At 44.4% G+C, this 18,594-nt stretch overlaps 1 protein-coding gene across 1 annotated transcript in view; it reads right to left on the bottom strand.

Annotated features, from left to right (window-relative positions):
* The window catches only part of LOC140494071 (suppressor of tumorigenicity 14 protein-like), a 121,599-nt gene that overhangs the window by 41,378 nt on the left and 61,627 nt on the right, over positions 1–18,594 (bottom strand). The window contains exons 6-9 of the mRNA XM_072592986.1: positions 18,255–18,290; positions 17,786–18,020; positions 16,523–16,662; positions 3,877–3,971 (exon numbers count right to left, since the gene is read on the bottom strand). Coding sequence (XP_072449087.1) covers positions 3,877–3,971; positions 16,523–16,662; positions 17,786–18,020; positions 18,255–18,290 — 506 coding nt within the window. The remainder of the gene's footprint in view (positions 1–3,876; positions 3,972–16,522; positions 16,663–17,785; positions 18,021–18,254; positions 18,291–18,594) is intronic.

Below are 18,594 nucleotides of genomic sequence, written 5' to 3' on the forward strand. Positions count from 1 at the left end.
GAGCACAGTGGATGAGGTGGGTGGATGTGCAGGAAAATCTCTGTGAAAAGATGTGAAAAGATCCTCTGGGGCCATGGACGGAGGTGAGGGTGCAGGTTTTAGATTAGATTTAGATTAGATTACTTACAGTGTGGAAACAGGCCCTTCGGCCCAACAAGTCCACACCTCATGCAGTGGCAAAGACAGGTATTGGTGTGGAGGTTGGGTTGGTGAGGGTTATTGACCGAACAAGGGAGTCGTGGAAGGAATGCTTTCTGCAGGTAGAGATGGGGAGGGAATATATTTTTTGGGGTGGGATCTGACTGTAGGTGATGGAAATGGCAGAGGCTAGTCCGGAGATTAGTGGGGTGGAAGGTGAGGAGCAGGGAGGTTCTATCCTTGTTGCTGAGGGAGGGGTGGGGTTCGAGGGCAGAGGTGCGGGAAGTGGAGGAGATACACTGAAGGGCATTATTGATCATGTGGGAGGGGAGATTGTAGTCCCTGAAATAGGAGGATATCTGGAATGTTCTGGAGTGGAATTGTTCCTCCTGGGATAGATATAGTGGAGGTAGGGGAGTTGGGAGCAAGGGATCATGTTTTTATCAGGGGGGTGTGGTTGAGAGCTGGTGTAGTCAAGATAGCTCTGAGAGTCAATAGGTTTGAAATAGAGTTAAGATTAGAGTGGTGCTGGAAATGCACACCAGGTCAAGCAGCACCCGAGGAGCAGGAAAATAGACGTTTTAGGCAAAAGCCCTTCATCAGGAATCTAATCTCCAGTGTCTGCAGTACCCACATCTACCGGGTTTGAAATTGTTGCCAGTGTTAAGTTGGTTGCTAGAATCAGAGACAGAGGTCCAGGAAGGGGAGGGAGTTGTCAGAGATGATCCATGTGAACTTGAGGTCAGAATGAAAAGTGTTGATGAACCATTCAACCTCCGCATGGGAGCACGAGGTGGCACCAATACAGTCATTGATGTAGCAGAGTAAAAGGTGCTGGTGCTGGTGTAGCTGCAGAAGATGTACAGTTCCACTTACCCTACGAAGAGGCAGGCATAGCTGGGGCCCATGCGGGTGCCCATAGCTACCCTTTGGTCTGATGGAAGTGGGAGGATTTGAAGGAGAAGTTGTTGAGGGTGAGGACCAGTTCCGCCAATCGAGTGAGTGTGTCAGTGGAGGGGGCATGGTTAGGTCAGTGGAAAAGGAAGAAACGGGGTGCATGTGGGCCTCCACCGGGAGGATGGACATGTACAGGGACTGGATGTCCACGGTGAAGATGAGGTGTTGGGAGCCAGGCAATCAAAAGTCATGGAGGAAGTGGAGGGCATGAGTGATGTCCTGAATGTACGTGGGGAGTTCCTGGACAAGGAGAACAGGACGGAGTCGAGATATGAGGAGATGAGGAGCAGATGGAGACAATAGGTCAATCAGGTTTGTGGATTTTGGGTAAGAGATAGAATCAGGTGGTACAGGGTTGGGGCTTTGAAGGCTGTGGATGGGAGATCCCTTGATGTGATGAAGCTGTGGACAGTTTGGGAGATGATAGTTTTGTGAAGGGTGGGGTTGTGGTTGAGGGGGCACAATAGGAGGAGGTGTCAGCAATTTAGCATCTGGCTTTGGTGAGGTAGAGTTCAGTATGCCATACTACCGCTGAACACCACCCCCCGTCCCCGTCCCTATCCACTGGTTTGATGGCAAGGTTGGGGTTGGAGCAGAGGGAGTGAAGGGCTGCGCGTTGCGAGTGTGAGAGGTTGGTGTGGATGAGATGGGTAGACAGGTTGAGACGGTCAATGTCACAACAGAAGTTCAACATAAAAAGGTTGAGGGAGGGTAAGAAGGGTGTCTACGAGGATGGAGTATGTTGGAGGTTTGGGAAGGGTTCTTCACCGGGTGGATGGGAGTCACGAATGAAAAAGTAAGCACGGAGGAGACACTGGTAGAAGAGAAGTTCAAATGGTGCAAAACACACCAAATTCGATGACCTTTACTGAGCACTGATCATTCACCCACCTAACCTGCGCATCTTTGGACTGTGGGAGGAAACCAGACCAGACACACAGGGAGAATGTCTAGGTAGAGTTTGCACAGTTGCCAGAGGGTGGAATTGAGAGCAGGTTGCTGGCATTGTGAGGCAGCAGTGCTAAGAGCAGTCACTGTGCTGCCCCATTTTCTTGAATAGTAGTGGTAGAGTGGAGGGCCATGAGGTGGCAGGTTCTGTTGGAGTATGATTCTGCTGCCACTGATTATCCACTGCACCTCATGGAGTCCCAGTCCTGAGTTGTTAGCTCTGTTCAAAGTCTGTTCCATTTAGTATCCTGTGGAACTTCCCTCCTGATTCCCCAAACCTTGTTCACCATCTGCATGTTAAGAGTTAGGACTATGATGGGATGTTCTCCACTTGCCTAGATTGATTGCTGCTCAACAAGAGCAACCTGTTTGAATAACAGCCTGTCCACAACCTTGAACTTTTGGTGATGGGTAATAAATGCCAATGATAGTTGTAGTTCGTCAAAGGATTAAAATAAGACATGAGTGGAGCCAGAAGACTGGAGGATAACAGTTGTTACACATCCCATTTGAAACATATTAGAGGGATAAATTGGTCAGGTTGCGGTCAATGGTGAGGAGACCTTTAAAACAACTTGTGTTTATACCACCATTTATATAATTAAACATCCCACAAGCAGTAATTATAAAACAAAATATGACATGGGCCTCAGGTGATATTAGAAAAGCTCGGTCAAAAAGGTAGGTTTTAAGGAAGGCAGAAGTTGGACCACAAGAATAGTTAAGTCGAAAGATGACAAATTCACGAAAGAGAATTTCAGCAGCAAATAAGCTGAGAAAGGAGCAAGGTCTGACAACATTGCAGATCTGGAAACAGGTGACTTCAGTGATAGTCAGATGAACCCAAGATCAAATGGACTGGTTTAGTCTCAGACTGCTGTCAGGGAAAGATATGGATCCCATACAAAGGCAACAGAGCAAGGAGCCACCATCAAAAACAATAGGTCTCATCTTTCTCATATTTAGTTGGGAGTAAATTTCTGCTCAGTCAGGCAGTCTGATGGTTTAGGTCTCTTCAACAGTGGTGTGTGAGAAGGTGAAGCTGTGCGTTGTCTGCATAAAAGCACACTTAGTTTCAGTACCATTAAGTTGATATGAAGTTAAGATTACTTAGTATGGAACAGGTCCTTTGGACCAACAAGTCCACACAGACCCACCAAGCGCAACCCACTCAGATCCCTTCCCCTACATTTACTCCTTCATCTAACATTACAGGCAATTTAACATGGCCAATTCATCTAACCTGCACATCTTTGGACTGTGGGAGGAACCGGAGCACCCGGAGGAAATCCACACAGACACGGGGAGAATGTGCAAACTCCACACAGTCACTCGCCTGAGACGGGAATTGAACCCGGGTCTCTGGTGCTGTGAGGCAGCAGTGCTAACCACTGTGCCACCCACTTGTTTCTCTCTTGTCCTGTCAATCCCAGAGTGTCTGTATTTTTGTAGATAAGAAATGGGATCAGAATAGATAGGAATGGAACAAGTGAGAGCAGTCTGACATAGCTGGATGACAAAGCAGAGTTCCTAGATGATGTTTTCATCAACCCAGTCAAAGGCTCCAATCAGGTCAAGAAGGCCCAGGTAGCAAAGTCACTCTTTGTTACAATCACATAGGGTGACATTTGAGACTTTGACGAGAGCTGTTTCAGTATTGTAGATACTGTAGGTGACAAAACCAAATAAAATTAGGAAACAATGGTCAAAGGGTTAAAAGATAACTGCCTGGCAAAATGTTCACAATCACTAAAATGTAATAGTGAAGTGTGAAGTAATGAATTTCAATAGGAAGAGCATGTGACAGAACAAACCAAATGGTATTTTTTTTACCTTTAAGGTCCAGGTACAGTCTGCTCGAGGTGGATAATAGGCAGGGTAGTATGGGGAAGAAAAGCTCCCAGATCCTTCCAGAATTTTTCCACACTCTATCGGAAACAAAACACTTTTTTTGGTCAATGGGGTAGCTGATTAACATTTGTAAAAACACAGACACTCTGGGATTGACAGGACAAGAGAGAAACATCAAAAGCAGAGTTTGTAACAGAAACACTGACTGAATACTTCAATTATACATCAATTATTCAATTATACATGAGACCACATTTGGAAGACTGTGCATATTCTATTTGAGTGATAGCCTTTGGTCCATTGCGTGTCTGACGCTCAAAAATAAACATCTAAATATTCTAATTCCATTTTCAAACACTTAGTCCATAGCCTTATATGTGCTGGCATTCTTAAACATTTATGATGGTTTCTGCCTCTACTACCCTTACAGGTGATGAGTTCCAAATCCCACCACCTTTTGGGTCAGAATGCCTTTATCTCACATCTCCTTTCAACTCTTCTGACCCTTAGCTTAAATCTATGCCCCTAATTATTGATCCCTCCATAAAAGGAAAAAACTTCTTCCTGTCTACCCTACCTATACTACTCATAATTTAACAAATCTCAATCATGTCCCCTCTCAATCTCCTCTGTTCTGAAGAAAAGAACTCTGACCTATTCAATGTCTTTGCATGAAAGAAACTCTCCAGCCCAGATAACGTCTTGATAAATCTCCTCTGCATCCTCTCCAGTGCAACCACGTCCCTCCTATAATGTGGATTCCAGAACTGCACACAATACCTCTAGCTATGGCCTAACCAACATTTTATACAGTTCCAGCCTAACCTCCCTCCTCTTAAACTCTATGGTATCTTTACTAATAATGGCAAATATCCCCTATGACTTCTTAACCACTTTCTCCACCCATCTTGAGACCTTAAGGGATTCTTCCTCATGCACACCAAGGTCCCTTTGATCCTTGGTGCTTCCCATGATACTACTATCCATCATGTATTCCCTTGCCATGATTGTTCTTCCCAAATGCATCACCTCATGTTTATCTGAAATGAATTCTATTTGCTACTGATAAGCCCATATGACCAGTCCCCAGACCTCTGTAATCAAAAGATATCCTCCTCACTATTTACTATTCCATCAATTTTTGTGTGTTATGTGTGAACTTACTGGCCAACCTTCCTACATTTAAATCTAAGTCAGTTATGCAAACCACAAACAGCAAGGGCTACAACACTGACCCATGGGATCCCACGACAGACAGACTTCACATCGGAAAACACCCCTCAACCATCATCCTGTACTTCCTGTCACTCAGCCAACTGTGAAGCTAATTTGCCAGATTTTGCTGAATCCTCTAGCCTCTTACTTTTGCTACTTGTCTACATGTGAGATTTTATCAAAATCCTTGCTGAAGTCCAAGAAGGCATTAAAAGCAGTGCTCCCATTACACACCTGGTCACCTCTTCAGAATTCAAAAGTTGGTCAGACCTGACCTCCCCTTAATAAAACCATACTGACTACTCCTGGCTAATCCCTGCTGCTCCATTTGAAGTTTAATGCTGTCCCTTAGAATTGCTTCTAATAGTTTCCAATAGAGAATTCGAAAAACTTTGGTTTGTTGCCCGCACCACATGCTAGTGAGGCGAGGAACAGGGAGAGAGAGGAGTTGAACACGTGGCTACAGGGATGGTGCAGGAGGGGGGATTTTAGATTCTTGATAATTGAGGCTGTTTCTGGGGAAGGTGGGACCTCTATAAGCAGGATGGTCTTCATCTGAACCAGAGGGGTACCAATATCCGGGGGGGGGGCGGGGTTAAAACTAATCCAGCAGGGGGATTCGAACCAAAATTGTAGTTCGAGTATCGAAAAGGTTGAGAGTAGGGAGGTCCGAAATCAAGTTTCAGGTACACAAGATGGCACCGGCAAGCAAGACGTTGGTTTGAAGTGTGTCTACTTCAACATCTGAAGCATCCGGAATAAGGTAGGTGAACTTGCAGCATGGGTTGGTACCTGAGACTTTGATGTTGTGGCCATTTCGGAGACATGGTTAGAGCAGGGACAGGAATGGTTGTTGCAGGTTCCAGGATTTAGATGTTTCAGAAAGAACAGAGAAGATGTTAAAAGAGGGGGAGGTGTGGCATTGTTGGTCAAGGACAGTATTACAGTTGCAGAAAGGATGTTTGGGGACTCGTCAATTGAGATAGTATGGACTGAGGTTAAAAACAGGAAAGGAGAGGTCACCCTGTTAGGAGTTTTCTATAGGCCTCTGAATAGTTCCAGAGATGTAGAGGAAATGAGAGCAAAGATGATTCTCAACAGGAGAGAGAGAGAGAGAGAGAAACAGAGACAGGGTAGCTGACATGGTGGATTTCACATTTCCAAATATTGACTGGGAACACTATAGTTCAAGTACTATAGATGGGTCAGTTTTTGTCCAGTGTGTGCAAAAGGGCTTCCTGACACATATGTAGACAGGCCAACAAGGGACGAAGCCACATTAGATTTGGTACTGAGTAATGAGCCCAGCCAGGTTTTAGACTTGGAAGTAGGTGAGCACTTTGGTGATAGTGATCACAATTCTGTTACGTTTACTTTAGTGATAGAAAGGGATAGGTGTATACCACTGGGCAAGAGTTACAGCTGGGGGAAAGGCAATTACGATGTGATTAGGCAAGATTTAGGAAGCATAGGATGGGGAAGGAAACTGCAGGGGATGGGCACATTAGAAATGTGGAGATTATTCAAGGAAAAGCTACTGTGTGTCCTAGATAAGTATGTACCTGTCAGGCAGGGAGGACGCTGTAGAGCACAGGAGCCGTGGTTTACGAAGGAAGTGGAATCTCTGGTCAAGAGGAAGAAGAAGGCTTATGTTAGGATGAGATGTGAAGGCTCAGTTAGGGCGCTTGAGGGTTACAAGGTAGCCAGGGAAGATCTAAAGAGAGAGCTCAGAAGAGCCAGGAGGAGACATGAGAAGTTGTTGGCGGATAGGATCAGAGTAAACCCGAAGGCTTTCTATAGGTATTTAAGGAATAAAAGAATGACGAAAGTAAGATTAGGGCCAATCAAGGATAGTAGTGGGACGTTGTGTGTGGAATCAGAGGAGATAGGGGAAGCACTAAATGAATATTTTTTGACAATATTCACTCTAGAAAACGACAATGTGGTCGAGGAGAATACTGAGATACAGGCTACTAGACTAGGTGGGATTGAGGTTCACAAGGAAGAAGTATTAGAAATCCTGTAGAGTGTGAAAATAGATAAGTCCCCTGGGATTTATCCTAGGATCCTCTGGAAAGCCAGGGAGGAGATTGCCGCGCCTTTGGCATTGATCTTTAAATCGTCATTGTGTACAGGAATAGTTCCAGAAGACTGGAGGATAGCAAATGTAGTTCCCCTGTTCAAGAAGGGGAGTAGAGACAATCCGGTAATTATAGACCAGTGAGTCTTACTTCAGTTATTGGTAAAGTGTTAGAAAAGGTTATAAGAGATAGAATTTATATTCATCTAGAAAAGAATAATTTGATTAGGGATAATCAGCATGGTTTTGTGAAGAGTAGGTCATGCCTCACAAACCTTATTGAGTTCTTCGAGAAGGTGACCAAACAGGTAGATGAGTGTAAACCAGTTGACGTGGTGGATATGGATTTCAGCAAGGCATTCGATAAGGTTCCCCACAGTAGGCTATTGTACAAAATACGGAGGAATGGGATTGTGGGAGATATAGCAGTTTGGATCAGTAATTGGCTTGCTGAAAGAAGACAGAGGGTGGTGATTGATGGAAAATGTTCATCCTGGAGTCCAGTTACTAGTGGTGGACCGCAAGGGTCGATATTGGGTCCACTGCTGTTCATCATCTTTATAAACGACCTGGATGAGGGCGTAGAAGGGTGGGTTAGTAAATTTGCAGAGGTCGGTGGAGTTGTAGATAGTGACAAAGGATGTTGTAGGTTACAGAGAGACTTAGATAAGCTGCAGAGCTGGGCTGAGGGGTGGCAAATGGAGTTTAATGCGGATAAGTGTGAGGTGATTCACTTTGGTCGGAGTAACCGGAATATTGGGCTAATGGTAAGATTCTTGGTAGTGTAGATGAGCAGAGAGATCTCGGTGTCCATGTACACAGATCCTTGAAAGTTGCCACCAGATTGACAGGTTGTTAAGAAGACACATAGTGTTTTAGCTTTTATTAATAGAGGGATCGAGTTCCGGAACCATGAGGTTATGCACAGCTGTACAAAACTCTGGTGCAGTCGCTGTTGGAGTGTTGTGTGCAGTTCTGGTCACCGCATTATAAGAAGGATATGGAAGCTTTGGAAAGGGTGCACAGGAGATTTACTAGGATGTTACCTGGTATGGAGGGAAGGTCTTACGAGGAAAGGCTGAGGGACTTGAGGCTGTTTTCGTTAGAGAGAAGAAGGTTGAGAGGTAACTTAATAGAGACATACAAGATAATCAGAGGGTTAGATAGGGTGGACAGGGAGAGCCTTTTTCCAAGAATGGTGATGTTGAGCATGAGGGGGCATAGCTTTAAATTGAGGGGTGATGGATATAGGACAGATGTCAGAGGTAGTTTCTTTACTCAGAGAGTAGTAAGGGTTTACACACGTATTATCATTGTGGTCCTTTATGGGCCCTTTTTACCCCTTCTTATCTGTAAAACAACTCAGAATGTTCCTTTATTTTATCTGCCAGTATTCTTTTATAACCCCTTATAGCTCTCCTCATCTCAAGTTCCATTTCCCTCGTGCACATTCTCTTCCTCTAGAGGTTCTATTATTTTAAGCCCATGAGGCTACTATATGCCTCCATTTTCTCTTATCCAATGCTGTATGGCCCTTGATATCCAAGATTTCATGCTCCCATCCTTTTTCTTTTTTGGAACACGTTGGAACTGTACTCTCCATATTTCCTTCTTTAAGTATTGCAGTATTCTGAGACAGACACACATGAAAGTAACTGCTCCCATTCCACACTGACCAAACCTTATTTTATCTTAATGAAATCAGCCTTCGTCCAGTTTAGAACTTCAATTTCAGGCTCATCCTTTTTTCCACAATAATCTTGAATCTAATGGAGTCATGATCACTGTATACAGAATGCTCCCCTACTGATACTTCAGTCACTTGTCCAGCTTCATTACCTAAACTTAACGCCAGAATCACACCCCCTTTTCTATGTACTAAAAAGGTTGGATTTTAAGAATTCCATTCTCTTCAAAGCTTTCACATAATGATTATCCCAGTTAATGTTGGGGAAGTTGAATTCCCCTAACACTTTCCTGAAATTTGGTTATGTATCTGCTCAGAGAAAATGGGGACAGCAGATGCTGGAGATCAGAGTTGAAGAATGTGGTGCTGGAAAAGTACAGCCAGTCAGGCAGCATCCGAGGAACAGGAGAGTCAATGTTTTAAGCGTGAGCTGACGAAGAGCTGCAGTCCACATGATGCAGGCAGGCCCACAATGCCATTATGGAGGTAATTCCAGAATTTTAATAAAGCAACAATTCTTGAGGATGTGACAAAACACATTAAAGAAGGTAGAGCAGTGAATGTGGCGTATTTGGATTTTAGCAAGGCATTTGATAAGGTTCCCCATGGTAGGCTCATTCAGAAAGGAGGCATGGGATACAGGGAGATATGACTGCCTGGATACAGAATTGGCTGGCCCATAGAAGACAGAGGGTGGTAGTAGATGGAGCTCAGTGATCAATGGTGGTTCGCAGGAATCTGTTGCGGTACCTCTGCTCTTTGTGAATTTTATGAGTGACTTGGATGAGGAAGTGAAAGGGTAGGTTAGTAGGTTTGCCAATGACGTGAAGGTTGGAGGAGTTGTGAATAGTTTGGAGGGCTGTCGTAGGTTGCCACTGGACATTGACAGGATGCAGAACTGGGCTGAGAAGTGACAGATGGAGCTCAACCTGGAAAAGTGCAAAATGATTCATTTTGGAAGGTTGAACTCGAATGCAGATTACAGCGTTAAAGGCAGAATTCTTAGCAGTGTGAAGGATCAGAGGGATCTTGGGGTCCATGTCTGTAGATGCCTCAAAGTTGCCAGCCAAGTGAATAGGGTTGTTAAGGCAGCATATGGTGTGTTGGCTTTCATTAGCAGGGGAATTAGTTTAAGAGCTGTGAGGTTATGCTGCAGCTCTGTAGAGCCCTGTTTAGACCACACTTGGATGAGGCAACCGGTTCTGGTTGCCTCATTATAGGAAGGATGCGGAAACTTTAGAGAGAGTGCGGAGGAATTTATCTGGATGCTGCCTGGGCTGGAGGGCATGTCCTATGAAGAAAGCTTGACAGAGCTGGAGCTTTACTCATTGGAGTGCCGACTTGATAGAGGTGTACAAGATGATGAGCGGCACAGATAGAGTGATTAAGTCAGACACTTTTTTCCCAGGGCAGAAATGCCAATCACAAGGGGGTCATAATTTAAGGGGATTGGAGGAAGGTTTATGGGAGACGCCAGAGGTTGGTTCTTTACACAGAGTGGTGGGTGCGTCTGCCCAGTGGTGGTAACAGGGTCAGATACATGAAGGACATTTAAGTGGCTCTTGGATAGGCACATGGGTGATAGTACAATGAAGGGGATGTAGGTTAGCTTAATCTTAGAGTAGAATAAAAGGTTAACATAACATCAAGGACCAAAGAGCCTGTATATTCTATGTTCTATGACACTGAAGAATCAGTTAAATATTTCCAAGTCATGGCAACATGTCCATGTCATTCTAGGTAATAAATGTTGAGAGTTTGGAAGGTGCTGTCTAAGGACCTTTGGGGAATTTCTGCAGCACATTTGGAGATAATACACACTGCTGCTACAGAGTGTCGGCAGTCCAGAGAGTGAGGACAGCGTTGGTAGATGTGGTGCCAACCAAACGAGGTTTCTTTGTCTGAGGTCGTGTCAAGCTCCTGGAGTATTTTTGGATCAGCATACATCAAGGCAAGTGGGGTGCATTCCATCACACTCTTCACTTGAGTCTTGTAGATGGTGAATGGGCTTTGTGGAGTCAGTTGCTGCAGTGTTCCTAGTTTCTGATCTGCTGTTGTAACACTGCATTTATATCAAGAATCAACTTCAGTTCCTGACCAATGGTAAATCCCAGGATGTTGATAGTGGGAGATTCAGTGACAGTAACTTAATTGAATATCAAGGGGTGGTGGTTAAAACATTACATGGCAGTTCAGGCCCTTTGGTCTTCAAAGTGGCGCCAACCTGTGAAACCAATCTGAAGCCCATCTAACCTACACTATTCCATTTTCATCCATATGTTTATCAATGACTATTTAAATACCCCAAAAGTTAGCGAGTCTACTACTGTTGCAGGCAGGGCATTCTATGCCCCTACTACTCTCCAAGTAAATAAACTACCTCTGATATCTATCTCCCCTCAATTTAAAGCTATGTCCCCTTGTGCTATCCATCACCATCCTAGGAAAAAGGCTCTCACTGTCCACCCTATCGAACCCTCTGATTATCTTATATGTCTCAATTAAGTCACCTTTCAACCTCCTTCTCTCTAACAGCTTCAAGTCCCTCAGCCTTTCCTCATAAGACTTTCACTCCATACCAGGCAACATCCTAGTAAATCTCCTCTGCACCCTTTCCTACACTTCCACATCCTTCCTACAATGCAGTGACCAGAAGTGTACAAAACACTCCAGGTGCGGCCCCAGAGTTTTGTACAGCTGCAACATGACCTCATGGCTCTGAAACTCAGTCCCTATGCCAATAAAAGCTAACACATCATATGCCTTCTTACATCCCTATCAACCTGGTTGACAACTTTGAGGGATTTATGTACATTGACACAGATATATCTGCTCATCTACATTACCAAATATCTTACCATTAGCCCAGTACTCTGCATTCCTGTTGCTCCTTCCAAAGTGAGTCACCTCCCACATTTCCACATTAAATTCCATTTGCTCCTCTCAGCCCAGCTCTGCAGCTTATTTATGTCCTTCTGTAACCCAAAGCATCCTTCTGCACTACCCACAACTCCATCAACCTTAGTGTCATCCACAAATTGACTAACCTATCCTTCTATGCCCTCATCCAAGTCACTTATAAAAATGACAAACAGCAGTGGACCCAAAACAGATCCTTGCGGTACACCACTAGTAACTGAACTCCAGGATGAACATTTCCCATCAACCACCACCCTCTGTCTTCTTTCAGCTAGCCAAGTTCTGATCCAAACCACTAAATCACCCTCAATCCCATGCCTCTGCATTTTGTGCAATAGCCTACCATGGGAAACTTTATCAAACACCTTACAGAAATCCATATATACCACATCAACTGCTTTACCCTCATCAACATTTTTGGTCACCTTCTCAAAGAACCCGAAAGGTTTGTAAGTCATGACCTACCCTTCACAAAATTTGTTGACTATCCCTAATCAACTTGTTCCTTTCTAGACTATTACAAATCCTCTCTTCCTTAACCCTCCACAACCAATGTAAAGTTCACTTGTCTATAATTACTAAGGTTGTCTCCACTCTCCTTGAACATTTGCTATCCTCCAGTCTTCTGGCATTATTCCTATAGAACATAGAGCAAAAATGGTCTATCTTGGAGATAGTCATTGATTAAGTGGTCTCTTTTTGGAGATGGTCATTGCCTAGCACCTGTATGGCGTGAATGTTACTTCCTACTTGTCAGCCCAAACTTAGCTATTATCCAGGTCTTGCTGCATTTGGGCATGGACTGCTTCAGTATCTGGTGCTTAAAAAGTGTACAGTGAACATCTCCGTTTCTGACCTCTTGATGGAGGGAACTGCTTGATGGAGCATTTGAAGGTGGCTGGGCTTGGGAAACTACCCAGGAACTCCTGCAGAGATTTCCTTGAGTTACGATAACTGAACTGCAAGAACAACCATCAAATCCCTCCTGCTCCAGAGGTGTGTAATAACACACTGAACAGGTTGTTTGGGGTAAAAAAATTATTTCTACATACCAGCTATGACTTCCACTAGTGGAGTTTACTTTTTCCTTTGATTCCCATTCACTCCAGTTTTGCTAAAGTTCCTTGATGCCACATCTGGTCAAATGCAGCCTTGACGTTAAGGCTGTCATTTTCACTTTCCATCTGGCATTCAGAGCTTTTGACCATGTTTGAACCAAGGCTGTCATGAAGTCAGGGGCTGAGTGGCTCCGGCAGAACCCAAGTTGGGTCCAAGTGAAGTTATAGCAAAGCAGGTGCTGCTTGATAGCACTGTTATCAACACCTTCCTCGTTTTATTGATGATCGAGATTAGACTGATGAGGCGATAATTGGCCAGATTGGATGCAAGACATATCTGAGCAAGCTTTTACATCAGGTAGGAGCCAGTGTTGTAGGTGTGAACAGCTTGACTAGAGAAGTGTTAAGTACTGGAACACAAGTCTTCAATACTATTGCTGGAAATGCTGTCAGGTCCCATAATAGTCAGTGCCACCAACTGTTTCTTGATATTCTGTGGAGTGAACTGAATTGGCTGAAGACTGATATCTGTGATACTGGGGACCATTGCTGGAGACAGAGATGGAATATCCACTCAGCACTTCTGGCTGAAGATGATTGCGAATGCTTCCACTTCGTCAGTCAAATGTGATGCAACATATTTTTACCAATAAAGTACCACATCAAAACTTACAAATTAAATGGTTACAGGAATGTGGAATCAGTACTGCTGTCTCAGGGAAAGACTTCAATGATGAAAGGGAATCGCAAGATGAGGGAATCTCACTCCAACATACACAATCTGACAGGATGACAGGAAAATTGAAGAATAAACCCCTGCTAGTTTCACCAAACACATAAAATACTTTGTAAATGCCCACACAGGTAAAACCATTTGTCATCATGTAGCTCCAGAACAGCACTGCTCAGCAACTACTTAACAGAACTCTGATGTCTGGTGCCAAATGCTGCTGAACATACCTAGTGAAAATACATTGTGAAATATTCACCCTCATTTTCAACACAAATTATAATACATCCACCATTCGCTTCAGGGACAGAGAAATAACACAAACTAGATTGGAATCCTATTTGCAATAGCATTAGCTAGGCACTCACTCGAATAAACTCTAGATTCAGAGAAACGTCTTTCCTCAGGTCCCAGTCCACTGCCCTATTTCTAAGTCACACTTGAATTTGGATTAGAACATAGAATATAGAACAGTACAGCACAGAACAGGCCCTTCAGCCCACGATGTTGTGCCGACCATTGATCCGACCATTTGATATGCACCCTCAAATCTCTGTGACCATATGCATGTCCAACAGTCTCTTAGTTGTCCCCAATGACCTTGCTTCCACAACTGCTGCTGGCAATGCATTCCATGCTCTCAAAATTCTGTGTAAAGAACCCACCGCTGACATCCCCTCTATACTTTCCTCCAACCAGCTTAAAACTGTGACCCCTCGTGTTAGCCATTTCTGCTCTGGGAAATAGTCTCTGGCTATTGACTCTATCTATGCCTCTCATTATCTTGTATACCTCAATTAGGTCCCCTCTCCTCCTTTTCTCCAATGAAAAAAGTCCGAGCTCAGTCAACCTCTCTTCATACGGTAAGCCCTTCAGTCTAGGCAACATCCTCTGAACCCTCTCCAAAGCATCCACATCTTTCCTATAATAGGGCAACCAGAACTGGACGCAGTATTCCAAGTGCAGTCTAACCAAAGTTTTATAGAGCTGCAACAAGATCTCACGACTCTTAAACTCAATCCCCCTGTTAATGAAAGCCAAAACACCATATGCTATCTTAACAACCCTGTCCACTTGGGTGGCCATTTTAAGGGATCTATTTACCTGCACACCAAGATCCCTCTGTTCCTCCACACTGCCAAGAATCCTATCCTTAATCCTGTACTCAGCTTTCAGATTCAACCTTCCAAAATGCATCACCTCGCATTTATCCAGGTTGAACTCCATCTGCCACCTCTCAGCCCAACTCTGCACCCTGTCAATGTCTCGCTGCAGCCTACAACAGCCCTCTATACTGTCAACGACACCTCCAACCTTTGAGTCGTCTGCAAACTTGCTGACCCATCCTCCAATCCCCTCATCCTAGTCATTAATAAAAATTACAAACAGTAGAGGCCCCAAGGACAGAGTCCTGTGGAACACCACTCACCACTGACTTCCAGGCAGAATATTTTCCTTCTACTACCACTCGCTGTCTTCTGTTGGCCAGCCAATTCTGTATCCAGACAGCCATGTTCCCCTATATCCCATTCCTCCTGACCTTCTGAATGAGCCTACCATGGGGAACCTTATCAAATGCCTTGCTGAAGTCCATATACACCCTCATCAACATTTCTAGTCACATCCTCAAAGAACTCGATAAGGTTTGTGAGGCATAAGGTTTGTTAGGGGCGGCACGGTGGCACAGTGGTTAGCACTGCTGCCTCACAGCACCAGAGACCCGGGTTCAATTCCTGCCTCGGGCAACTGACTGTGTGGAGTTTACACATTCTCCCAGTGTCTGTGTGGGTTTCCTCCGGGTACTCCGGTTTCCTCCCACAGTCCAAAGATGTGCAGGTCAGGTGAATTGGCCATGCTAAATTGCCCATAGTGTTAGGTAAGGGGTAGATGTAGGGGTATGGGTGGGTTGCGCTTCGGCGGGGCGGTGTGGACTTGTTGGGCCGAAGGGCCTGTTTCCACACTGTAAGTAATCTAATCTAATCTAATAACCTGCCCCTCACAAAGCCATGTTGACTGCATTTAATCAAGCCATGCTCTTCCAGATGGTCATAAATCCTATCCCTCAGGATCCTTTCTAACATCTTGCAGACAACAGACGTGAGACTCACTGGTCTATAATTGCCGGGGATTTCCCTATTTCCTTTCTTGAAGAGAGGAATTACATTTGCCTCTCTCCAGTCCTCAGGTACAACCAGTGGAGAGCGAGGATGCAAAGATTTTTGCAAGTGGCGAAGCAATTGCATTTCTCATTTCCCAAAGCAGCCGAGGACAAATCTGGTCCAGACCTGGCGACTTGTCAATCTTAATGTTTGACAAAATTTTCAGCACATCAGCTTCCTCTATCTCTATCCACTCCAGCATGCACACCTGCTCTTCAAAGATTTCATTCATTACAAAGTTCGTTTCTTTCGTAAAGACAGAAGCAAAAAACTCATTGAGGGTTTCCCCTATTTCCTCAGACTCCACACACAAGTTCCCTATGCTATTCCTGATCGGCCCTACTCTTTCTTTGACCATTCTCTTATTCCTCTCATAAGTGTAAAATGCCTTTGTGTTCTCCCTAATCCGTTCTGCCAAGCCTTTCTCGTGCTCCCTCCTAGCTCTCCTCAGACTATTTTTGAGCTCCTTCCTCACCTGCCTGCAATCCTGTAGAGCTAAGCTTGACCCTAGCTTTCTCCACCTTATGTAAGCTACCTTCTTCCTTTTGACAAGAAGCTCCACCACTCTCGTCATCCAAGGTTCCTTTATCTTACCCCTTCTTGCCTGTCTCACAGGGACATATTTATTCATCACTTGCAACAACTGTTCCTTAAACACAGTCTCCACATGTCTATAGTGCCTTTACCATGGAACAATTGCTCCCAGTCCATAATTCCTAACTCATGTCTAATCGCGTCATAGTTTCCTTTTCCCCAATTTAATAATGGCATTTTTCTTACCTTTAGTTTTTGGAATCTGTTTGAACTCTGCTTTAAATCCTGGGTAATTCTCATCTTCATCAGTTATCAGAGTTACAAGCATCACATTGCGAGAGGACATCAACTTGAGTGCATTTGTTGGAGGATAGATACCACAGCGCCTGTTAGCAAGAATCAACAAAAGTACAGGTTTAATTAGTACATCTCAAATACATCTCATTTGTTTTGTAGTTCGTGCACCAGTTTTGCCTGTAAGTGACATCAACTGTGGAGCTTTCTATCACACTAGCTTTGAAAAAAAAATGACTCCACCAGTAGATTGAACTGTTGGAGGATCAGTTCTGAGGGAGTGGCACACTGTTGGAGGGCTGGTGTGGTGGGAGTCCTCACGGTGGAGGTTGGGTGTTGAGGGAGTGTCATACTGTCAGAAGTCCAGTGTTATGAGAGTGCCGCACTGTTGGATGGTTGGTACCTTGGGTGCACCACACTGTCAGTTTCACACCCCAACACTCTCATTTATATAAAGCATGACTCAAGGTATGCTCACATGCCATAGGTATTCACAAGAAATTAATCAATGGGATTTATACTGTGATGTCAGGATATCTCAAAGCATTGTGCAGATGCTGAAATATTTTTGAAATAGTCACTAACGTGCTGGAAATAATCATACAGCTAATTCGCACAAAAAGTTCAAACAGCGCTGTGATCAATCAGCACTGACCCTCCAACAGTGTGGTGCACCCAAGGTACCAACCATCCAATAGTGTGGTACTCCCATAACACTGGACTTCTGACAGTATGACACTCCCTCAATACCCACCCTCCACTGTGCAGCACTCCCTTCACACCAGCCCTCCAACAGTGTGCCAATCTCTCAGAACTGACCCTCTGACAGTGCAGCATTCCCTTCAGTACTGATCAATAGTGCAGCCCATCTGCAACACTAACCCTGGTGTCTTATCTGGATTATGTTGACGCTAAAGATGCCCCTGACCCAGATTGTGGATTACTATTTGAGAAACTTTTACCTAAGTCCAAAATTCCCTGAAAATATGAGTATGGAAATCACTCAATGAATGATGTCCCTCACCAAGGACATCTTTGTCTAGTCCAAGAGAGGTTTGCCATATTGAAGGAGATATAGGGTGATTTGTAGTCTAAAACCAGTCAGGAAATAATGGATTATACAAATTCAAAACTGCATGTAGGCAATGATTCAACCAATGTAAAGGTAAGTCTTAACTAGGGAAGCTTCCATGCAGCCTGCAACTCTATACTTACTCTGTTATTTCACGTTTTTCAATTGGACTCAGTGAGTCATAAACTGTGACAAAGTCATTCTGGCAGGTTTTTTCCAGGTCAAAGGTCACAAAGTTGAGTTCCAGGATATGGTCAGGATCTGCTCGTATTGCCCACTGACACCAGGAGTTGGCAGGGTAGGGAGAATTTGGAAAACCCGGTGAAGTGAATGTGCCAATCTTTCCAGGTACTGCATGCAGGTCAAAAGAGCAGCTTTCTGTCAGAGAAAATGAAAGAATTATAAAACGCTGGCACTGGCCCACTCCTCCCATGTCACCAAAGAACAGCAGATATTAGATCCAAATCCAGTCCCCACAACCAAACACCAAAAGTTCTGCCCACATTCCCTACTCCTCCATCAAAATCTCTAACCCAACGCTTCAACTACTACTAATAGAATTGATAACATGAACTACAGCTTCTGCTCAGAGTTAGTGTTCGGAGAACTTACTGTCCTTTGGAGGCTTCACCTTTCTTGGATCAGCACCTGAAAATACAAAGTGTAAGTATCAACACTGGGAAATAAAGCTGTCCCACCTCCACTACACCTCATATTCGCAGACAACATTGTCCAAACACTTCCCCCACTACTGCCCTCCTTCCTCTCCAAACCATCAAACCCCACATTGCCCATCAGCAATAGTATCCATGCATCCTCTCTGCTTCCCAAATCCCTTCCATGACAATCCTTGCCCTGCCCAGCCTCACAATACCAACCTTCTCTCCTCCAGCCAACCTTCTGACTGTCCAAACCCAACAATCGAGGACTAGAGTATTGACTGACCCACTTA

The sequence above is a fragment of the Chiloscyllium punctatum genome, chromosome 23, assembly GCF_047496795.1.
Source record: "Chiloscyllium punctatum isolate Juve2018m chromosome 23, sChiPun1.3, whole genome shotgun sequence".
Taxonomy (NCBI): domain Eukaryota; kingdom Metazoa; phylum Chordata; class Chondrichthyes; order Orectolobiformes; family Hemiscylliidae; genus Chiloscyllium; species Chiloscyllium punctatum.